We start from the raw sequence: 25,338 nt of genomic DNA, 5'->3' as shown, positions 1-25,338 counted from the left end.
TTTCTGGCAGGGAGGGCTTGAAATTTCTTTGCTGCAATTAATACTGACTGGTCTTGTCCCTCACCCAAATTATTACTGGACAGTGAATGGAAAAGCAGCACACGGATGAGCTAATCTCCAGGCCACTCTGTTATTTCCTCCTGTCAGCATGCCCTGCAGCACTGCTGACGGCTTCTTGTGCTGCTTGTCAAATTCAGGTACTCTGCTTGCGTTTAAAGACTAAATTTTAGGGCTATGTTAATGAAAACAGAGTTGCATGTATGTGTGCCTAGAATTCAGCTTTAAAGACAATAGGGCTGATTTTCTAAAACTGGAAAAAGCTAAATCTGCAATTTCCCTGCATAGAAACCAAGCTTGAACAAGCTGAAGTTAGAAGCTGATTGGCTACGAAGCACATCTGCACCAGATTTTGCTCTTTCCAGTTTTAGTAAATCAACCCTGTAGTTTCAGAGGCTGTGGCCAAACATTGGATATTCTGGATAAGTGGTGGTCTTTCCCAATAATTCCAAATCTCTGCTATAAATGCTTTGTTTTTATATTAGCCGTATTCATGACAAATTCTCATTAGACTTTATAAGTTACTCTCTTTTGTAGAAGCATTTGGTGTCATTTAACCAATTTATGCTACAGCCAGATACCTAGTAGTGAAATCTTTGTAAAGCACTCGATCAGCACTTACTCAACCAACTGACACCTTACAGAAATATAATATAAACATGTCTCCAATAGTACTGTTAGATCTGATCATCCTGTGTCCTCTTGTATTGTATTTTTCTACCCAAAACCAAAAATTGTATCATATTGCAGTTTACCAAGCCTTAGACGTGGTAGCTGCTGCATTCGTTTTCTTTTTAGGGTTTTTATTTTTTGTTTGTTTTTTGGGTTTAGATACACTTGAATGCCAAACAATCAGCTAAATGCATAGATGAAATACCTGCATTGGAGCTTTAACATTTTAAAAGCAATTTGTCCTTCTGTTCATCCAGTTCTGAAATTCACACAGCCCTTTTGGACAGCACGGTGGAAAACCTGATGTAAGCCTGTTGCACTTAAGCAACCATCATAGTTCTTATGCCTCCCAGTCTGTGACTGGACAATGGAAAGAGAAGCAGCACACTAATGATCTCTATGCTCTCTCCTTCGTTTAGCATTCTTTTTGTTAGCAACTGAACACTGTAGCATTGCTGATTGTCTCCTTGTGTTGCTTCTTTCTCTCTCAGTTTGAGCTCTGCTATACAATAGACTCTGAGGAATAGATACCAAGTAAAGCAGCATTTAACCCCAAACCAAACATTATATTGTAGCTTACCAGTTCTTAGATGGGGTAGCCTCAATTGTTATCTTTTTTAGACTGTTTTTCCTTTATTTGCATCCGTTGATCCAGCCAGTAGGACTGTTAGTTTTTAACTTCTTTTAACAGAGCAAGCTGCCCAGCAAAAATGGCAGTTAAAGGGTTGAGACAAACTATTTAACAATGACAGGAATTCTTACAACGATCAGCTTTTATTCATTTGTATAAAACTTCTATCCCAAAATGAAAAAACTGTTCATTTTTGATTTATCAGTCAAGTCAAGAGGTTTGCTGTTGAAGGCGCTCAGTGGCAGGGAGGAGGAAGGAGCATCAGCTGAGAACCCAAGAAAAGAAGGCTTGGGGCTGCTCTATGGATAAAAAAAAAATCGAATGTCTCCAATCACTTTAAAGTGGTTGTAAATCAAAAAAAAAAAAAAAACCTGCAAAACAAAGGCATAATAAGCTAGTATGCATAGCATACTAGCTCATTATGAAATACTAACCTGGGATCGAAGCCCTCACAGAGGTCCCGGGCCAGGGCCGTCTTTAAAGCAGGGCACCCCCAATACTCACCTGAGCCCCATCTTGATCCAGCAAAGTGCACGGGAGCCTTGGCTGTCCCAGGTCTCCCTCTCCTCATTGGCTCAGACACAGCAGTGGGAGAAATTGACTCCCACTGTCATTAATCACGGTCAGTGAGCCAATGAGGAGAGAGCGAAGGGTGGGGTCAAGCCGCGGCTTTGTGTGTCTTATGGACGCATAGAATGGGGTCCAGGAGTGAGCATGCACCAGTGCCCCCATAGCAAGGGGTTTACTATTGGGAGCACTGGTCAAGGGGAGGAGTCAGGAATGCTGGCGGGGGACCCAAGAAGAGGAGAGCTGGGGCTGCTCTGTGCAAAACCATTGCACAAAGCAGGTATGACATTGTTGTTATTTAAAAAAAAAAAACTTGGTAAGCTGCAATATATAAAATGTTTGTTTTTAAAATAAATAACACTTGAAATACTCACCTGGGATCGAAGCCCCCACAGAGGTCCCGGGCCAGGGCCGTCTTTAAAGCAGGGCACCCCCAATACTCACCTGAGCCCCATCTTGATCCAGCAAAGTGCACGGGAGCCTTGGCTGTCCCAGGTCTCCCTCTCCTCATTGGCTCAGACACAGCAGTGGGAGAAATTGACTCCCATTGTCATTAATCACGGTCAGTGAGCCAATGAGGAGAGAGCGAAGGGTGGGGTCAAGCCGCGGCTTTATGTGTCTTATGGACGCATAGAATGGGGTCCAGGAGTGAGCATGCACCAGTGCCCCCATAAGCAAGGGGTTTACTATTGGGAGCACTGGTCAAGGGGAGGAGTCAGGAATGCTGGCAGGGGACCCAAGAAGAGGAGAGCCGGGGCTGCTCTGTGCAATACCATTGCACAGAGCAGGTATGACATTGTTGTTATTTAAAAAAAAAAAACTTGGTAAGCTGCAATATATAAAATTTTTGTTTTTAAAATAAATAACACTTAAGATTAAAGTGATTGTGAAGTCTTGTTTTAAAAAAGAACAAAAAACAAACAAACATGTTATACTTACCTGCTCTGTGTAGTGGTTTTGCACAGAGCAGCCCAGATCCTCCTCTTCACGGGTCCCTCTTCGCTGCTCCTGGCCCCTCCCTCCCCTCGATCGAGTGACCCCACAGCAGGCTTGTGGGGGCACCCTAACCGAGTCACAGCTCCGTGTGTCCATTCAGGCACGGAACTGCTGTTCGCCCCCCCCCCTCCTTTCCGGATTGGCTAACTGACTTTGATTGACAGCTGAAAGAGTCAATGGTGCTGCTGTCTTAGCCAATCAGGAGGGAGAGAGATGGAGCTCAAGTAAATATTAGGGAGGGCTGCTACACACAGAAGGCTTTTTATCTTAATGGATAGCAAGCAGTAAGATAAAAAACTTCTGCCTTTACAACTCCTTTAAGGTTCCTATGCTGCTTGCATTTAAAAATACATTTAATAAATAATATATACATATATGTATTTTTTTATATCTGCCAGGAGCTAAGTTATAAGGCCCCATTCACACTTGTGGCTCGAAGCTCCCAAACGTTCAAGGAGAAAAAAAATCTATTATTCTTTACGGTGGTGGTTCCATCTCCACTCCAAAATGCCTGAAATCAAATGCCTGAAGCTCAAAGAAGTTTTGGGGCTACTTATATAGCTCGATTAGGGCTGATTGGTGCATTTTTGAAGCAGCTGAAAGCAGAAACACATAGCAACAACATTTTTTACGAATAATAGTTTTTTTCTACTAGCTAATATAAAAACACCAAAGCCCCAAATGCTTGGAAAATGGAAAACGCACAAAAACGAGACACTCCGGTGTGAAGGCTGCCTAAGAGCTGATTAGGGCAGGTTTAAAAAAAGTGTAAATTATCAATGAAAAGTCCAACAAAAAAAAAAAAATAGAAACAAAAGCCTTTATAAGTGGAGAAATCAATCCACAAAAACAGATTTTGCAGGATTCTTACCACTTTTATAACAATGGTGAAAACAAGTAAAGAAATTTCACACAGCAGGCTAATAAATAGAAGAAACTGTTGGAACTGATATTTCTCATGAAACAAAAACAGCAACATATTGATTCTGATCTTATATAAAACTTATATAACTGTGCCCCAAAATAAAAAAAAAGGAGAAAGGACAATGAGTCTGCTGAATCCTCACAAACTTTCCAAAATTTTGTACAAAAAAAAAGCTGTTAATTTTTATAGCTGATAACTTTACGAGCTTGTGAAAGCTCACATAAGACATGAAACAGCTGACAAGAAATGTCCAAAGAGCAAATTGAGGAGCATTCTGCAGAAAGATGAGCAATGCAAACAGGAAAAGATAAATCGAATGGAGAGGGCGTGAAAGGAGACGCAAGGAAGGCTACTGAAGATCAATATGTATCATTTGCATCTCTATCTTAATTTGCTGAGCCAAAGATAAGACACTGATAGATTGAGAGCGGAGACCAGCCGTTTGACAGAGACAAATACCTGAATAGTAATACAGCACTTTTTTCAATATATGGTTGCATGCACACCGACATAATGAAACACTCCCACCAGGAGCTGCCAGAAAAATCGAGAATAAGAAATGTCAATTTTGCCACATATTTACACACCTTTATACGCATTTACAGGTGTATGGCATAAGCCTATGCACTTAAGCTCATTCTATTATTTATTTGTATTAAATAAAAATTATAATAATACAGGATTTTTATAGCACCAACAGTTTGCACAGGGCTTTACAAAATGGAAGGAGACAGTACAGCTACAATACAATTCAATACAAGTGGAATCAAAGGACCTTGCTTGTCAGGGCTTACAATCTACTAGGACGTATTGAACACGGACATAATCATTTACTTATGTTTATATGCTGATCTTGTGGGCAAAAAGATCCTGAATAAAATAAAAAATGCAACAAGCTAAACCCCCTGTTCCACCAGCCAATATAGGCACTGGCTTCAAATGCTCCAACCCCCCCCCTGCTATCATAAAAGCCAGGTATCAAGGTTTTTTGGTATTTTCCAGTACAATGGCTGTTACACCTTCTCCTCCGGGCTAACGCGTTTCACTTCACCAAGAACTTTGAGGCTAAGCTTTTGACCAAGCTTTTGGCAGTGAGTGAGTGAAAGGAGCAGAGGAGCAGGTGGAACAGCCTTTGTGCTGGAGAATACCAATAAACATTCATACTTGCTATTTATGGAGGAAAATGGCTTTTTCTTTGTTACAATAAAAAGATGCAAGTTCTGTTCCTTAACCGGTTCAATACAGGGCATTTTCACCCCCTTCCTTCCCAGGCCAATTTTTAGTTTTCAGCGCTGTCGCACTTTAAACGACAATTGCGCGGTCGTGCAACGTTGTACCCAAAATTGACGTCCTTTTTTCCCCACAAATAGAGCTTTCTTTTGGTGGTATTTGATCGCCTCTGCGTTTTTTATTTTTTGCGCTATAAACAAAAGAAGAGCGACAATTTTGAAAAAAACACAATATTTTTTACTTTTTGCTATAATAAATATCCCAATTTTTTTTTTAAAAAACAAATTTTTTCCTCAGTTTCGGCCGATACGTATTCTTCTACATATTTTTGGTAAAAAAAAAAATCGCAATAAGCGTATATTGATTGGTTTGCGCAAAAGTTATAGCGTCTACAAAATACGGGATAGATTTATGGCATTTTTTTTTTTTTAAAAATGTATTTATTTTTTTAGCGGCGATCGCGTTTTTTTTTCGTGACTGCGACATTATGGCGGACACATCGGACACTTTTGACACATTTTTGGGACCATTCACGTTTATACAGTGATCAATGCTATAAAATTGCATTGATTACTGTGTAAATGTGACAGGCAGTGAAGGGGTTAACCACTAGGGGGCGGGGAGGGGTTAATATGTTTCCTAGGGAATGATTCTAACTGTAGGGGGAGGGGACGCACAAGGGGAGGAGACCAATCAGTGTTCCTCCATTCTGGGAACACAGATCGCTCTCCTCACAACTGACAGGACGTGGATCTGTGTGTTTACACACACAGATCCACGGTTCGGCCCAGTTAACGGGCAATCGTGGGTGCCCGGCGGACATCGCGGCCGCCGGGCATACGCACCGGGTCCCGAGCAGCACGGCGGGCGCACGCGCCCCCTAGACGGCCGGGAATCCCAGGACGTCATATGACGTCCACCCAGGATGGGAGATCCCATCTATGGACGTCATATGTCTATGGCTGGGTAGGGAAGTGGTTAAAGATCTTGTGTATACAAGAGTACATGTGCGTGAATGTGCACAAGGGTATAAATGCGTAAGATTCTTCTTCATCCTATTCTAGCTACCTGCGTTCACATTTTTTGCATATATACTCATATGTACTTGTGTATATGCATAAAATGCTACACTCAAATGTATAGTGTTCAATTTTTTTTCTCAATACATCACTTCATTAGGGATCTTTTACGCAGATGTGTGCATTGTCCCACAGTAAACAATGCACCTGTGTTTAGATTCATTAAAAAAATAAAAGTTACAAATGCTGCCTTTTTTTTTTGCAAAAGGCCTGTTGGATAGAATATTCATTTATTCTAGCCACAAGAATGAATTTAAACACATAAGCATGCATTTACATGCATTCAGGAATCTATGTGTGTAAATTATGCCAGTATGACTCTCTCCAAATACAAGTTTGTTGGATTTTTCTTGCCCCTGAACATTGCTCTAAATACAGATATAAACACCACAATGTGCATGGACACATTGGGGGATATTTACTAAAACTGGTGCACACAGAATCTGGTGCAGCTGTGCATAGTAGCCAACCAGCGTCTAGGTTTTATTGGCAAAGCTTAAAGCGTTTGTTAACCTAAAAAAACAAAAATATCGAACCTGATCCTATAAAGCATGTTATACAGCACAGTGCTTGTGCTGTGTAATTTGGCCCCCTGTAACCCCTAAAAAACCTGGCTGATCTTGCCTAGCTATACCCACCCCTCTGTAAGCTGACCACGGTATATCATGGCTGCTGAGCCCTGACACCGTGGTCAGTTTACATGCCTCGGTCAACCGCAGCTCTCCTGTGCTCTCCTATGTCCTCCTCCCCCCTCCCCTCCCTGCCTGTCTGCTCCTGTGTCAGTACCTGCCCCCCTCCCTTCTTGCTGCTGAAGTTTCAGCTAATGTTTTATACCATCCTGCCTGTTTAATACTCCTATGTGCCCCTGTGCCTGTGTTCTATAAAAATAAGCTGTTCTTTACCAGTTCTCAGAGCGGCGATCGCGACCCACCGGCTCTCTCCTCCTTCCCCCCCAACTGACGTCAAAGGGGAATCCTTGGCCTTGCCTGCTTCAGCTGGCAAGGCTGCAGTCACCGTTCTGAGAACTGATAAAGAACAGCTTATTTTTATAAAACACAGGCACAAGGGCACATAGGAGTATTAAACAGGCAGGATGGTATGAACAGCATAAAGTGGCTTAACAGTCAACCACTTGAATTAAACAAGCTGAATTTAGAAGCTGACTGGTTACTATGCACAGTTGTACCAGATTTCGTGTGCACCAGTTTTAGTAAACCTCCAACGGCTGAAAATAGATCTGCATTCAGCGGGAAAAAAAAAAATATATTCCTCTAAAAAGGGTATTTTTTCTTCCCTATGCATTAGACCTATGAGTGGGAAAACCAAACCAGACTTCATTTTCTAGAAATGTGGGAGGACATGTAGTATGTATTGAATCAGGAAAGGAAGACACAAGTGCCATATGGTACACAGCAACAACATGTATACAGGAAAATCCAGTGAAGCAGAACCCCACACAAAAGGTATTAAAAAAAGATCTTACTAAATATATATCTCATTAGTAGGTTTAAGAAATTTGCAGGCAGCTTGGCAGAATTGCTCCCACGTGTTCTGAATTGCTGATTTTTTTCTAAACATTTTTTATGGTATTTGGATAAGCAAAATATGTTTTCCCCATCCTTACTAAAGTATCACCATTACCCCAAGCATACAGGGCAATAAGTCTGTTGCTGTAGGAATTGCGAGTGTTGGAGTCCCTTGCTCTGTGGTCAGTAGCCTATGACATAAATGTATCAGGTCAGTGCTTTAAAGCCTGTCTCCAACCTTTTTTTCTTTTTTTCTTTTTTTTTTTTTTGTGTTAGATCTGGGAATAGTTAAAATGTCTTTCCAGTTTTATTACAGTTTTAAAAGGGTACAAGAGAAGTGTGAGGCACTGGATTATTTATTGCAGTAGTCACTTCATTAGGAAGAAGGGCTGAATTGTAGACAGCTCTCCAAGGAGCAACAGCCAGGAGCCTAAACCAGCTTCTGGAGCAGATGCACTATATTCGATTTTATAGAAATCACCCTTCAGGATCACTTTATATTAGTATATATTTTTCTTCTGCGGCATTTGCCAAGCCCTGGTCAAAGGGGGCCTATTGAACCCCCAAAACATGCTGGCTTTTAACTAAATGTTACCTAATGAAATTTACTGCCTAACAAAATACTTTGGAGGCACTTTCCTTTCCATGGATTTTATTTCTGTCATTGAACCCCTTTGGAAAAATGTCACTCATGTTCTTTGTTGGTGACACCCAAATATGAAATAAGAGACATATTTGTTACTGGGAAAGGAAGCCACAAACTCCTCACTGGGCAGAATTCCCTTTCGGTTCTGTAGACACAACAGGAAAGAAGGGGAAATCTTTCCAAAGTAAGGGAAACTACTATATTTGAAGATTTTGTTCTATGATAGTGGCTACCAAGACAAACAGAGAGCGTAATAATCCCTAAGTGGGACCTAGCAGGGGTTCTAAGCACTCACCACAAAACAAAACGTTTTGGCTTTAGACATAGTTTAAAGCTAGGGTCAGCAACCCATCGATAGATCTCGAAAACGGATTAGCTGGTCCTTCTCCTCAACCTCAGATGCTCTCACTTCACAGGGGAGAGAAGAGCAGGAGACAGCATAGTGGACAGAGGGTGGGATCGGAAGCTGCTGCAGTTAACCAGCAGGTGATTGGTTGTTAGGAAGCCAGACGGTCCTAACAACCAATAACCACCCTCCATCCAGTACTCCGCTCTGCTGTACACCTTACAACAGGTAGGAGAAAGCTGCCTGCACACCCCTCTTTGTGTCCGAGGGATGGTGTGAAAGGGGGAAAAGGTCACTTCTGTGGAGGGATAGTGTGGAGGGGGCAGAGGGCACTGCTATGGGGGGCAGAGGAGCAGCACACACAACAGTGGGGGGGGAGTGGAGGGGACAGAGGACACTATGGGGGGGCAGTGGGGCAGCGGACACTACAGTGGGGAGGTGATGTGAAGGGGCAGAGAGCACTGCTATGGTGGGGCAGAGAAGCAGAGGACACTGCTATGGGGGGGCAGCAGACAGTACAGTGGGAGGGGGTGGTGTGGAGGGGCAGAGGACACTGCTATGAGGGGGCAGAGGGGCAGAAGACACAGCTATGGGGGGGCAGCGGACAGTACAGTGGGGGGAGTGATGTGGAGGGGGCAAATGACACTTATATGGGGGGCAGAGGGGCAATGGACACTACAGTGGGGGGGTGATATAAAGGGGCAGAGGACCACTGCTATGAGGGGGTCAGAGGACACTACAGTGGGGGGATGGTGATGTGAAGAGGGACAGAGGACAATACTGTGGGGGGGGAGGGTCAGAGGCCACTATTGTGAGGGGTGATATGAAGTGATGTGAAGGGGGACACCGTATAATACTTTTTATTTGGGGCTTGATAGTCTTTTTGATAGTGCTGCTTCCCCCCTGGGATCTTTGCTTTCCTCCATATTGTTCAAATAGATCTCAACCTCTGAAAGGCTGCCTACCCCTGCTTTAAAGTATATGCCAACATTTTTAAAACAATCCATTTGGTTTAATATAGAAATGCAAGACAAAACAATTGTGTGTGTGTGTGTATATAAAAAAAAATCTATATTACCCAAAAGGAAAAAAATCAAGTCAAGTTCCTGACTTTGGACTTCTACAGGCCAACCATGAAAACTGTAAATAGTATCTCAAAAGAAAATATATTTGGAGTAAAATTTCCACTTTAAAATATTGTTTATTCATGCTTGACAAAAAAAAAAAAAAAACATACCATGGCATCTAAAAACATGTACCAGAATAATGGGTGTCTAATCTCATTATAGCACCTGACTTAAGATAATAAATATAACCATAAACATGCCATTTATTTTAAATCTCCCACTGAGGAAGCTCTATTTGGGGGTGTAACGCGTATAGAAGTGGTACATGACAATGATGCCATCACGTTGCACATTTGAAGGAGGGCAGGAAGCTGGAGTGTTTACATGTGTAATGCTAGTTTCTACCTTTTTATGTGAATGGTTTTTACACATTTTATAGTTTGAATAAATAATATATATATATATATATATATATATATATATATATATATATATATATATATATAGGAAGGCCGGTTTACCGGCCTGAAATTATGGGAGGAGCCTGGAGCATATATAACCAGACTATCCACGGTGGTCAGTGTTGGTTCCAGTGCGCGGTACCTACGTCACCAGGCCGACTTTTGAGGAAACCACCGCATGTTAGCAAGTTCCTACGCTCCAGTTCCAGCTTCGCAGTTCCCCGTTCGCAGTCCCCGACTTTCGATCGTTACACCGGCGCAGGTAGGAGGTGTTGTTACCTTTATAGAACGCATTGTTACCTTACCTGACCCACGCACGGGACAAGCCGCCCACAAGTCCCGAGACCTTGTACCACACGTCATCCCCCCCCCCCCGCTACTAAACCATACACCTTTTACAAAAACCCCCACTGTCATCTAAAACTGACACTACATCTGCACAAGCACACACAGGCATTCACTTTCAATATGCTTCTTTATTCGACCGATCTGAGTCCAGCTGCAACAGCGGCTTAATGATTCGGATCTTCAGCCACACAGGCATTCGCTTACAACATGCTTCTTTATTTGTCCGATCTGAGTCCAGCTGCAACAGCGGCTTTATGATTCGGATCTTCAGCCACACAGGCATTCGCTTACAACATGCTTCTTTATTTTGACCGATCTGAGTCCTGCTGCAACAGCGGCTTAATGATTCAGATCTTTAGACTACACTAGTACTCACCCACAAATTGCTTCTTAGCATACACAAGTACTCATCCACAATACGCTTCTTTAGCACACACAAGTACTCACCCACTATATGCTTCTTTAACATACACAAGCACTCACCAACAGTATGCTACTTTCATCTGAACGGCCAAGTCCAGTCGCAACAGCGGCACAAACGATTTGGATCTTCAGCATACAAGCACTCACCAACAGTGTGCTTCTTTCATCCGACCCATCTGAGTCCAGTCGCAAAAGCGGCTCAATGCTTCAAATCTTTAGCATACACAAGCACTCACCAACAGTGTGCTTCTTTCATCCCACCGATCCGAGTCCAGTCGCAAACAGCGGCTCTACGATTCGGATCTGCAGCATACAAGCACTCACCAACAGTGTGCTTCTTTCATCCCACCGGTCCGAGTCCAGTCGCAAACAGCGGCTCTACGATTCGGATCTGCAGCATACAAGCACTCACCAACAGTGTGCTTCTTTCATCCGACCGATCTGAGTCCAGTCGCAAAAGCGGCTCAATGCTTCAAATCTTTAGCATACACAAGCACTCACCAACAGTGTGCTTCTTTCATCCCACCGATCCGAGTCCAGTCGCAAACAGCGGCTCTAAGATTCGGATCTTCAGCATACAAGCACTCACCAACAGTGTGCTTCTTTCACCCGACCGATCTGAGTCCAGTCGCAAAAGCGGCTCAATGCTTCAAATCTTTAGCAGACACAAGCACTCACCAACAGTGTGCTTCTTTCATCCGACCGATCCGAGTCCAGTCGCTACAGCGGCCCAGTGATTCGGATCTTCAGCATACACAAGCACTCACCAACAGTGTGCTTCTTTCATCCAACCGATCCCAGCCCAGTCGCATACCGGCTCAATGATCCAAGACCCCCGGCACAACAAAAACCCCACCGCCCATTCCGAATCCACTCGTAGCACCGGCACAAACGATTCGGATTCTCGCCAACCCAACTTTCACTGACCGATCCCAGTCCAGTCGCATACCGGCTCAAATGATTCAGGATCCTCGGCACCACAAACCCCACCTTCCAATCCGAGTCCAGTCGTAGCACCGGCTCTACGATTCGGGTCTCTCACAACAAATACCATAAAACACACAACTCACACCACCTATTTTTACCAATGCCGCGCACGGTTTTCCTACATAATCAAATTTCTCCAAAAAGAAAAAAAAAAAAAAAAACTCTTTCACTTTATAATCACCGCAAATATTTACGAAATGGCTTCATACAGCCATTCATCTCCCGTAGCAACACGGCTACTCATCGATTTTTCCACCCCTTCCCCCTTTTTCAGGTCAGTAGAGTTCTTCAATTGATCCATCCTGCAACAGGCGTGGACAGTATCTTCCTCAGCTTCCCGGTCGACCCAAGTCTCGACCCCAAAAAACTAAAACTCCACTACTAGGGCTTCAAGGCAGGTGCGTAATTCAAAAAAAAAAAAAAATCTATCCCCTCCTACCTTTTTTTTTTTTTTTTTGTTTTGTAAACTTGTCTAAAAAACATACGCATTTTCCCCCCTATCTTAGCGGACACCATGTCGCAGGCCGGCAGCGAGGACCTCGCCTCCACCCCGTCGTCACCTGGGGCAGACTCAGCAAACGACGACTTACAGTCTCTCAGAGCTTGGACCATCCCCAAGCTTACAGCGGAACTACGACGCAGGGAAATACCCTTCCCTGCGACTGCTAGGAAAGCTGAGCTTTTCAGGTTGCTGTTTTCTCCGCCAGCGGCAGCCCAATCGGGCACCCAGGCATCACTACAGTCAATCTCATCAGCAATCACTCAGCTGCACTCCTTGGTGACCACACTATCGGCAACAGTCACCGATGTCCAGACAAGAGTGGGAACCCTGGAGGTACATCAAGCTGCACCCTCACTATCTACAGTAACCACTGCCACCCCCATGCCTCTCCTTACAGGTACGCCCGACATCTATACCTACGTCCTCCCCGCACATCTCGTCCCAGCAGGCATCAGGAAGGACATCGTGGATGGGAAGGACATTAACTTAGCATCCCTCCTCATCGCAGTACACGACCCAGCCGAAAACAAGTCCTATTCGTGGGGAGACGTTTCCGTCGTCCTAAAGGCCAAAGACCATAGGCTTACCCGCAAACTCAATATTGCGGAGTTTGTACTAGCATTTGGCATGTTCAGAGACGTGCTATGCACGGTCAACCCCAACAGGAGAGAGGAGCTGGACCTATACCTACACGCAATAGTAGATCTAGGTTATAAATATGGAGGGTGCTCCTTTTATGACTATCACAGGTCATTTTCAGCAAAAGCAGCAGCCAGACTTTCCCAGTTTCAGGTAAAAACCAACTGGAGTACCATTGATACAGAGTTGTTCTGTCGCCATTTCGCTGGCCTACGTTCCCCACTCTGTACTAACTGCCAGTCGTCCACCCATACGGCCAACTGGTGCTCCGAGTCAGGTGGCAGATGCCCCCCCAACCCTCCCCTCTTTTCCAGCGTCACTCGTTACTCAACAGCGTTTACTCAGCCGGCTCAGGCAGACAGATTAGGACGACCCGTCCAGGCACTAGGGGGAGCAGCCATATGCAATAACTTCAACTTTGGGGGTTGTAACTTCCCCCACTGCAAACTACTTCATGTCTGTCTCACATGCCACAAAGCCCACCCCAGGTACGCTTGCGCTATGAAACAACCTAAACCCGAATGACTAAGCCGAGTGCACGTCGGATGGCTCGCGTTTTACCTCACCTCACACCCAACACCTTCACTGGCAGCCTTTCTCATCCGGGGATTCACGACAGGCTTTCACACCGGACTTATCACACTCCCAAACACAACTCACGAATGCAAAAACCTGCTTTCAGCCGCTACCGACGAGGAAACCATCACCACCCTGCTGCAAACAGAACTAGACCGGGGATACATAATCGGCCCCTTTACACAATCACCTTTTTCTGTATGGAGAGTCAGCCCTATCGGCCTTGTGAAGGGCAAGTTTTCAAATAAACTCCGTTTAGTTTATGATTTGTCCGCGCCTCATTGTTCCCACATACCCAGTTTAAATACCCTAATACCTTCAGAAGAGTTTTCACTTAGATATTCAACGGTAGACTCAGCTATTCAATCTATCATTCTCGCAGGAGCAGGCGCCTGGTTGTCTAAAGCAGACATCTCGGACGCATTCAAATTGTTGCCAATTGATCCGTGCCTATGGCGATGGCACGGAATCAAATGGAAAGGCCTATACTATTTCGCCACCAAGTTAACGTTCGGCTCCAAAAGCAGCCCGTGGCTATTCGACACTTTCGCTCAGTCCCTTTCCTGGATTCTCTCACAACATGCGTCCTGTCAGAAAGTGATCCACTACTTAGACGACTTCCTACTCATAGAGAAACCCAACGAGCCCCCAGTTGATCTAAACAGCCTTAGAACAATCTTTCATAATCTTAACGTACCTCTAGCGGATAAGAAAGTAGAAGGCCCGGCACAGATCGTCACCTTCTTGGGTATCATACTCAACACTCACACCATGCAAGCTAGCCTGCCTCCCGACAAATTGACCCGCATCAGGACAGTCATCCACACATTTACTAATACGCAAGGTTGCACAAAAAAGCAACTACAATCCCTCCTTGGCATGCTGAACTTTGCCATAAGGATCATCCCTCAAGGGCGATCCTTCGTCTCACGTCTCCTAGTGTTCCTTTCCCAGGTACAAGACCCTGACCTAATATTTAAACTAGACAAGGCAGCCGTAGCTGACCTAGCCATGTGGGACGATTTTCTGACAAACTGGAACGGCATTTCGATGTTTATCCCATCAGCGTCTCCCACTTCACCTCAAATAATCACGGACGCCGCAGCCTCCACAGGTTTTGCAGCTATTTTTGGCCACCACTGGTTTGCAGCACCATGGCCGCCAGAAATACTCTCGATCCCCGGGTTCAGTCAATCCTCCTCGATGTTCGAGATCTACCCCATTGTTGCAGCAGCCCACGTCTGGGGCAACAACTGGGTAGGACAAACAGTGACATTTTCCACAGATAATCTAGCCACAGCCTCTATTATAAACAAAGGTCGCTCCAAGTCCTTGGCCATCATGTCCTTCCTACACCGGCTGGGGCAACTCTCACTACAGCACCAATTTAATGTCCTCTGTGTTCATATCCCCGGTAAATGCAACACTTCGACCAACGCGCTATCTCGTTTTAACTTCACAACCTTCTTTTCGCAGGAACCTGGAGCCGACCCGACCATGTCTGCTATCCCACATTGGTCACAACTAACCCTGGATTAAAGCGACATCTTCATGACGCCACTAGTCTGATTAACCAGTCACTATCTCACAATACCCTGAAAGGCTACCATGCTGCCTGGAAAAGCTATCACAGGTTTCTAGCGGCTAACCCCGGGGCTATACCAGGAGATCTCCATCATATCCTGGCCTTCATTTCATACTGTCATACTCAGCTGAAGTTATCCTACAACACTATTAGACTCTACCTAGCTGGCATCCAGCATTTCACCTCTTTACTAGATCCTAACAAACCATCTTTGTTCGCTACTCATGCGGTCAAAGCCATCCTCCGAGGCATCCACAAGCAGAAACCCCAAGTTAGCGGTAAACGCTTACCAGTCACCAGTGCCATGTTTCGAGACATGTCCACTATACTCTCACGCTCACCTTTCGGTTTTTTGCCCAGCTTGGTCGTCCAAGCAGCCATCTACCTGGCATTTTATGGCTTTCTACGACCCAGCGAATTCACAGTCAGCAACACCAGTCATAGGGCCTTATGCAGACGCCATCTCACGCGTCACCACAGCCACTTCACAATACACCTCGAGGTGTCCAAAACACAACAGTCCGGTCCAGGGGTTGACATCAAGCTCTTCAGAACGCACAACGCCTGGTGCCCCGTAGCCATCCTAGATCGTCTATTAGCCCATTTACCTGATCCCTCGCAGAACAGCCCGTTGCTGCCGTTCCCGATCAGCCCGCTTAGTACCAACCAGTTCACTACTCACGTCAGGATCCTTCTGTGCAACTTAGGCCTTGACCCCAACCGTTATTCTGGACATTCTTTCCGCATTGGAGCAGCATCAGCAGCCTCACGAAACGGAGTCCCGGACCACGTGATCAGGAAAATGGGAAGGTGGAAATCCACCTGCTTTGCTCGCTACATTCCCAATCCACAAGTAGAAACGTCACGAGCCTTTTGTAAGCTCGCTCTGTAAGATGACCATAAACTTAAATAAAACATTACCTCCCTAAACCAAGTCTTTTTGCACCCTTCTCTGGCATACCGCCCAGCAGATCTGGGTTTACCATACAGCAGGCCAGGGCACACTTCAGGTCTATTTATGTTGTTAGTCTTGTGACGTCTTTATGTGTTTCATATCTGTCAGGACGGAGGGCTCCGACCATAAATAGGAAGGCCGGTTTACCGGCCTGAAATTATGGGAGGAGCCTGGAGCATATATAACCAGACTATCCACGGTGGTCAGTGTCGGTTCCAGTGCGCGGTACCCACCCACCCATTCCCCTTCTCAAGGTACTTCTCTTCAAACAATTTCTCTACAGAAATATCCATTACTTTCTTAAGGTATGCGCCCTTCTCTGGCATACCGCCCAGCAGATCTGGGTTTACCATACAGCAGGCCAGGGCACACCTCAGGTCTATTTATGTTGTTAGTCTTGTGACGTGTTTATGTGTTTCATATCTGTCAGGACGGAGGGCTCCGACCATAAATATATATATATATATATATATATATATATATATATATATATATACATACACAGTATCTCACAAAAGTGAGCACACCCCTTACTTTTTTGTAAATATTTTATTATATCTTTATATCTTTTCATGTGACAACACTGAAGAAATAAAACTTTGCTACAATGTAATGTAGTGAGTGTACAGCTTGTATAACAGTGTAAATTTGCTGTCCCTGCAAAATAACTCAACACAGCCATTAATGTCTAAACCGCTGGCAACAAAAGGGAGTACACCCCTAAGTGAAAATGTCGAAATTGGGCCCAATTAGCCATTTTCCCCTCCCTGGTATCATGTGACTCGTTAGTGTTACAAGGTCTCAGGTGTGAATGGGGAGCAGGTGTGTTAAATTTGGTGTTATCGCTCTCACTCTCATACTGGTCTCTGGACGTTCAACATGGCACCTCATGGCAAAGAACTCTCTGAGGATCTGAAAAAAAAGCATTGTTGCTCTACATAAAGAGGGCCTAGGCTATAAGAATATTGCCAAGACCCTGAAACTGAGCTGCAGCACGGTGGCCAAGACCATACAGCGGTTTAACAGGACAGGTTCCACAACAGGCCTCACCATGGTCGACCAAAGAAGTTGACTGCACATGATCAGAGTCATATCCAAAGGTCGTCTTTGGGAAATAGACGTATGAGTGCTGCCAGCTTTTCTGCAGAGGTTGAAGAGGTGGGGGGTCAGCCTGTCAGTGCTCAGACCATACGCCGCACACTGAATCAAATTGGTCTGCATGGCTGTCATCCCAGAAGGAAGCCTCTTCTAAAGATGATGAATAAGAAAGCCCGCAAACAGTTTGCTGAAGACAAGCAGACTAAGGACATGGATTACTGGAACCATGTCCTGTGGTCTGATGAGACCAAGATAAACTTATTTGGTTCAGATGGTGTCAAGCGTATGTGGCAGCAACCAGGCGAGGAGTACAAAGACTTACCTACAGTCAAGCATGGTGGCGGGAGTGTCATGGTCTGGAGCTGCAGGAGTGCTGTCGGCACTGGGGAGCTACAGTTCATTGAAGGAACCATGAATGTCAACATGTATTGTGACATACTGAAGCCGAACGTGATCCCTCGGAGACTGGGCCGCAGGGTAATATTCCAACATGATAACGACCCCAAACACACCTCCAAGATGACCACAGCCTTGCTAAAAAAGCTGAGGGTAAAGGTGATGGACTGGCCAAGCATGTCTCCAGACCTAAACCCTATTAAGCATCTGTGGGGCATTCTCAAACGGAAGGTGGAGGAGTGCAAGGTCTCTAACATCCACCAGCTCCGTGATGTTGTCATGGAGGAGTGGAAGAGGACTCCAGTGGCAACCTGTGAAGCTCTGGTGAACTCCATGCCCAATAGGGTTAAGTCAGTGCTTGAAAATAATGGTGGCCACACAAAATATTGGGGTTTACCACTTGCCGACCAATATACTGCGGCAGGTTGTCTTGTTCCCGCAAATCGCCGTAGCTGTACGTCGGCCCTTTAAAGGGCCATAGCTGCACGGCTGGGGGGAATTTTGCATGACCACACAATTGTCAGTTTAGGCAACACAGTGCCGTATCGCAAAAAATAGCCTGGTCATTAACCTATATAAAAATATATAAATCTTGCGAGCTACTCTAGAGCAACCTGAGACTGAAATCAGCGTCAGTTACAAAGTAACCTAAGGTTACAACCTAGCAACAGGTGTGGTATAACAATTCCCGTGGAACAAAGTGCAAATTCACAGCTGCTAAGCATTGATCACAATCCCATAATCTGTGAAAACATATATACAAAGAACAAAAAAATGCAGTGCTGTGTGATACTGAACCTTACAATTGATAGATAGTGCCATAAACAATGAAAATCAATATTGCTAAAAAATGTAACTATGAACATAAAAAAAAAAAAAATTGTGTAACAAGCAAGCTCACAGTGACAGAAATTTAGTATTATTCCTTAATATCAAGTGTCCAAAAAAAAAAGAGAGATTTTTTTCTCCCAATTTTCATCAATCCACAGAAACAATAGTGCAAATTGGAATATTATATGTATTACTGTCCAAAAAGTGATGATAATCCTGATTAGAAGAGGGTGAGTTCACACACGTGCTCCCCCTGCCGTAAAGTCCGCTCGTGTGTACGCGGCATTAACCACTTGCCGACCGCCGCATGACAATATACGTCGGCAGAATGGCACGGGCAGGCAAAAGGACTTACAGGTACGTCCTTGCCTGGCCGCGGATGGGGGGTCCGATCGGACCCCCCCCCGGTGCCTGCGGCGGTCGGCAAATCTCCCCCGGCGATCGGTGGTGAGGGGGAGGCCATCCATTCGTGGCCCCCCCCTCGCGATCGCTCCCAGCCAATGGGATCATTTCCCTGCCTCTGTATTGTACGCAGAGGCAGAGGAAATGATGTCATCTCTCCTCGCTCGGTATTTTCCGTTCCGGGCCGAGGAGAGAAGACAGGTATGTGAGTGCACCAACACACTACACACACAGTAGAACATGCCAGGCACACAAAACACCCCGACCCCCCCCCCCCGATCCTCCCCCAATCACCCCCCCCCGTCACAAACTGACACCAAGCAGGTTTTTTTTTTTTTTTTTTTCTGATTACTGCATTGGTGTCAGTTTGTGACAGTTACAGTGTTAGGGCAGTGAGTGTTAGGCCCCCTTTAGGTCTAGGGTACCCCCCTAACCCCCCCTAATAAAGTTTTAACCCCTTGATCACCCCCCGTCACCACGGTCGCTAAGCGATCATTTTTCTGATCGCTGTATTAGTGTCGCTGGTGACGCTAGTTAGTGAGTTAAATATTTAGGTTCGCCGTCAGCGTTTTATAGCGACAGGGACCCCCATATACTACCTAATAAATGTTTTAACCCCTTGATTGCCCCCTAGTTAACCCTTTCACCACTGATCACTGTATAACCGTTACGGGTGACGCTGGTTAGTTTGTTTATTTTTTATAGTGTCAGGGCACCCGTCGTTTATTACCGAATAAAGATTTAGCCCCCTGATCGCCCGGCGGTGATATGCGTCGCCCCAGGCAGCGTCAGATTAGCGCCAGTACCGCTAACACCCACGCACGCAGCATACGCCTCCCTTAGTGGTATAGTATCTGTACAGATCAATATCTGATCTGATCAGATCTATACTAGCGTCCCCAGCAGTTTAGGGTTCCCAAAAACACAGTGTTAGCGGGATCAGCCCAGATACCTGCTAGCACCTGCATTTTGCCCCTTCGCCCGGCTCGGCCCAGCCCACCCAAGTGCAGTATCGATCGATCACTGTCACTTACAAAACACTAAACGCATAACTGCAGCGTTCGCAGAGTCAGGCCTGATCCCTGCGATCGCTAACAGTTTTTTTGGTAGCGTTTTGGTGAAATGGCAAGCACCAGCCCCAAGCAGCGTCAGGTTAGTGCCAGTAGCGCTAACACCCACGCACCGTACACCTCCCTTAGTGGTATAGTATCTGAACTGATCAATATCTGATCTGATCCGATCAGATCTATACTAGCGTCCCCAGCAGTTTAGGATTCCCAAAAACGCAGTGTTAGCGGGATCAGCCCAGATACCCGCTAGCACCTGCGTTTTGCCCCTCCGCCCGGCCCAGCCCAGCCCACCCAAGTGCAGTATCGATCGATCACTGTCACTTACAAAACACTTAACGCATAACTGCAGCGTTCGCAGAGTCAGGCCTGATCCCTGCGATCGTTAACAGTTTTTTTGGTAGCGTTTTGGTGAACTGGCAAGCGCCAGCGGCCTAGTACACCCCGGTCGTAGTCAAACCAGCACTGCAGTAACACTTGGTGACGTGGCGAGTCCCATAAGTGCAGTTCAAGCTGGTGAGGTGGCAAGCACAAGTAGTGTCCCGCTGCCACCAAGAAGACAAACACAGGCCCGTCGTGCCCATAATGCCCTTCCTGCTGCATTCGCCAATCCTAATTGGGAACCCACCACTTCTGCAGCGCCCGTACTTCCCCCATTCACATCCCCAACCAAATGCAGTCGGCTGCATGAGAGGCATTTTCTTTATGTCCTCCCGAGTACCCCTACCCAACTAACCCCCCCAAAAAAGATGTCGTGTCTGCAGCAAGCGCGGATATAGGCGTGACACCCGCTATTATTGTCCCTCCTGTCCTGACAATCCTGGTCTTTGCATTGGTGAATGTTTTGAACGCTACCATTCACTAGTTGAGTGTTAGCGTAGGGTACAGCATTGCACAGACTAGGACACACTTTCACAGGGTCTCCCAAGATGCCATCGCATTTTGAGAGACCCGAACCTGGAACCGGTTACAGTTATAAAAGTTACAGTTACAAAAAAGTGTAAAAAAAAAAAAAAAAAAAAAAACACAAACAAAAATATAAAATAAAAAATAATAGTTGTCGTTTTATTGTTCTCTCTCTATTCTCTCTCTCTGTATTCTCTCTATTGTTCTGCTCTTTTTTACTGTATTCTATTCTGCAATGTTTTATTGTTATTATGTTTTATCATGTTTCCTTTTCAGGTATGCAATTTTTTATACTTTACCGTTTACTGTGCTTTATTGTTAACCATTTTTTTGTCTTCAGGTACGCCATTCACGACTTTGAGTGGTTATACCAGAATGATGCTTGCAGGTTTAGGTATCATCTTGGTATCATTCTTTTCAGCCAGCGGTCGGCTTTCATGTAAAAGCAATCCTAGCAGCTAATTAGCCTCTAGACTGCTTTTACAAGCAGTGGGAGAGAATGCCCCCCCCCCCATCGTCTTCCGTGTTTTTCTCTGGCTCTCCTGTCTCAACAGGGAACCTGAGAATGCAGCCGGTGATTCAGCCAGCTGACCATAGAGCTGATCAGAGACCAGAGTGGCTCCAAACATCTCTATGGCCTAAGAAACCGGAAGCTACGAGCATTTTATGACTTAGATTTCGCCGGATGTAAATAGCGCCATTGGGAAATTGGGGAAGCATTTTATCACACCGATCTTGGTGTGGTCAGATGCTTTGAGGGCAGAGGAGAAATCTAGGGTCTAATAGACCCCAATTTTTTCAAAAAAGAGTACCTGTCACTACCTATTGCTATCATAGGGGATATTTACATTCCCTGAGATAACAATAAAAATGATTAAAAAAAAATGAAAGGAACAGTTTTAAAATAAGATAAAAAAGCAAAAAAATAATAAAGAAAAAAAAAAAAAAAAAAAAGCACCCCTGTCCCCCCTGCTCTCGCGCTAAGGCGAACGCAAGCGTCGGTCTGGCGTCAAATGTAAACAGCAATTGCACCATGCATGTGAGGTATCACCGCGACGGTCAGATCGAGGGCAGTAATTTTAGCAGTAGACCTCCTCTGTAAATCTAAAGTGGTAACCTGTAAAGGCTTTTAAAGGCTTTTAAAAATGTATTTATTTTGTTGCCACTGCACGTTTGTGCGCAATTGTCATGTTTGGTATCCATGTACTCGGCCTAAGATCATCTTTTTTATTTCATCAAACATTTGGGCAATATAGTGTGTTTTAGTGCATTAAAATGTAAAAAAGTGTGTTTTTTCCCCAAAAAATGCGTTTGAAAAATCGCTGCGCAAATACTGTGTGAAAAAAAAAAATTAAACACCCACCATTTTAATCTGTAGGGCATTTGCTTTAAAAAAATATATAATGTGTGGGGGTTCAAAGTAATTTTCTTGCAAAAAAAAAATAATTTTTTCATGTAATCAAAAAGTGTCAGAAAGGGCTTTGTCTTCAAGTGGTTAGAAGAGTGGGTGATGTGCAGGGGCGGACTGACCATTGAGCCACTCGGGCATTGCCCAAGGGCCCTGGTCCACTAGGGGGCCCCATCAGGGTTGCCAGCCTCAGTAAAACCAGGGACAGTATGTATAAATCTGTGTTTTTTTTTACATCTGTCTGTGTATACTGTGTGTACATGTATGTGTATTCTGTGTGATTGTATACTGTGTGTGTATACTGTGTGGCCCCATAATCTCTGATTGCCTGGGGGCCCCATAATCTCCTATTGCCCGGGGGCCCCATGAGTTATCAGTCCGCCCCTGGTGATGTGTGACAGAAGCTTCTAAATGTTGTGCATAAAATGCCAGGACAGTTCAAACCCCCCCCAAATAACCCCATTTTGGAAAGTAGACACCCCAAGCTATTTGCTGAGAGGCATGTCGAGTCCATGGAATATTTTATATTGTGACACAAGTTGCGGGAAAGAGACAAATTTTTTTTTGTTTTTTTTTTTTTTGCACAAAGTTGTCACTAAATTGTATATTGCTCAAACATGCCATGGGAATATGTGAAATTATGTGAAAATACATTCTGTTGCTTCTCCTGAGTACGGGGATACCACATGTGTGAGACTTTTTGGGAGCCTAGCCGCGTATGGGACCCCGAAAACCAAGCACCGCCTTCAGGCTTTCTAAGGGCGTAAATTTTTGATTTCACTCTTCACTGCCTATCACAGTCTCGGAGGCCATGGAATGCCCAGGTGGCACAAAACCCCCCAAATGACCCCATTTTGGAAAGTAGACACCCAAAGCTATTTGCTGAGCGGTATAGTGAGTATTTTGCAGACCTCACTTTTTGTCACAAAGTTTTGAAAATTAAAAAAAGAAAAAAAAAATCTTTTTTTTTGTCTTTCTTCATTTTCAAAAACAAATGAGAGCTGCAAAATACTCACCATGCCTCTCAGCAAATAGCTTGGGGTGTCTACTTTCCAAAATGGGGTCATTTGGGGGGGGTTTGTTCCACCTGGGCATTCCATGGCCTCCGAAACTGTGATAGGCAGTGAAGAGTGAAATCAAAAATGTACACCCTTAGAAATCCTGAAGGCGGTGATTGGTTTTCGGGGTCCTGTACGCGGCTAGGCTCCTAAAAAGTCCCACACATGTGGTATCCCCGTACTCAAGAGAAGCAGCAGAATGTATTTTGGGGTGCAATTCCACATATGCCCATGACCTGTGTGAGCAATATATCATTTAGTGACAACTTTGTGCAAAAAAATAAATAAATAAATAAATAAATTGTCACTTTCCCGCAACTTGTGTCAAAATATAAAATATTCCATGGACTCAACATGCCTCTCAGCAAATAGCTTGGGGTGTCTACTTTCCAAAATGGGGTCATTTGGGGGGGGGGTTGTGCCATCTGGGCATTTTATGGCCTTCAAAACTGTGATAGGTAGTGAGGAGTAAAATCAAAAATGTACGCCCTTAGAAATTCTGAAGGCAGTGATTGGTTTTCGGGGCTCCCAAAAAGTCCCACACATGTGGTATCCCCATACTCAGGAGAAGCAGCTAAATGTATTTTGGGGTGCAATTCCACATATGCCCATGGCAGTCATAAATTAAAGGCTGTGTAAATTCCAGAAAATGTACCCTAGTTTGTAGGCGCTATAACTTTTGCGCAAACCAATAAATATACACTTATTGACATTTTTTTTACCAAAGACATGTGGCCAAATACATTTTGGCCTAAATGTATGACTAAAATTGAGTTTATTGGATTTTTTTTAGAACAAAAAGTAGAAAATATCATTTTTTTTCAAAATTTTCAGTCTTTTTCCGTGTATAGCGCAAAAAATAAAAACGGCAGAGGTGATCAAATACCATCAAAAGAAAGCTCTATTTGTGGGAAGAAAAGGACGCAAATTTCGTTTGGTTACAGCATTGCATGACCGCGCAATTAGCAGTTAAAGTGACGCAGTGCCAAATTGTAAAAAGTGCTCTGGTCAGGAAGGGGGTAAATCCTTCCGGGGCTGAAGTGGTTAAAGGGGTTGTAAAGGTAATTTTTTTTTTTTTTTTTAAATAACAAACATGTTATACTTACCTTCACTGTGCAGCTCGTTCTGCACAGAGTGGCCCCGAACCTGGTCTTCTGGGGTCCCTCGGCGGCTGTTTCAGCTCCTCCCCGCAAGCATTAACCACCTTAATGCGAACTCCCTCGCATGGTGGTGAGTGCTTGCAGGCGCGCTCCCGTGATACAGCCGGCGGCTATAGCCGCTGGCTGTATCACACGGCCCCGCCCCCCGGCGCGCCGCGTCATCGGATGTGATTGACAGCAGCGCGAGCCAATGGCTGCGCTGCTTTCAATCCATCCACTGCAGCCAATCAGCGACCAGGCTGAGCTGCAATGGAGATGACGAGAACGAGCAGCGGAGATTCGAGGTGTCAGGTAAGTAAAACGGGGGGGCTGGGGGCGGCGATATTGTCAAAAGTTTTTTCACCTTAATGCATAGAATGCATTAAGGTGAAAAAATTTTTACCTTTACAACCCCTTTAAGTTTGGTCCACATAAGCAGTTCAACCACTCCTGGGCTGTAAGTGAAACTGGCTCAGCAGGAACCCACAGGAAAATCCAGAGAAGTTGTCCTCAATTTTAAAACAAGAAAGAGGCTGGATAGTGCATTATCGCTAGTTTAAAAATGTATTTATCAGGGAACTCACGCATTTTAGGTGCTTCCAGCACACCAAACTATAAAAGCATTAAGCATAGGATTCCTCTCCAAATGACTTCCAAACTTATATTTGTCAGCAGCTTGTACAAACAAGCATGTATCCGAGCTCCTCCACCATCCTGGCCCCTCCCCAAGGGTCATTAAACCTCCCTGGTGGTATGTATATGTCTTAATTTTGAATGTCAAAGCGGTACACTGTTTTGCATGGAAATTTGCAGTT

General features: G+C 44.8%; 2 protein-coding genes across 2 annotated transcripts in view; one reads left to right on the top strand and one right to left on the bottom strand.

The window, feature by feature from the left end:
• The window catches only part of CDH22 (cadherin 22), a 645,289-nt gene that overhangs the window by 329,523 nt on the left and 290,428 nt on the right, over positions 1–25,338 (bottom strand). The window lies entirely within an intron of this gene.
• On the top strand, positions 12,476–15,217 carry LOC141113378 (uncharacterized). The gene is made up of 3 exons (XM_073606441.1): positions 12,476–13,255; positions 13,628–14,632; positions 15,155–15,217. Exons 1-3 carry the CDS (start codon positions 12,476–12,478, stop codon positions 15,215–15,217), a joined length of 1,848 nt encoding a protein of 615 aa, XP_073462542.1.

Source organism: Aquarana catesbeiana, linkage group LG12, assembly GCF_042186555.1.
Source record: "Aquarana catesbeiana isolate 2022-GZ linkage group LG12, ASM4218655v1, whole genome shotgun sequence".
Lineage (NCBI taxonomy): Eukaryota > Metazoa > Chordata > Amphibia > Anura > Ranidae > Aquarana > Aquarana catesbeiana.
Note: the sequence above shows the minus strand (reverse complement) of the source record. Positions and strands in the feature narration are given on the sequence as shown.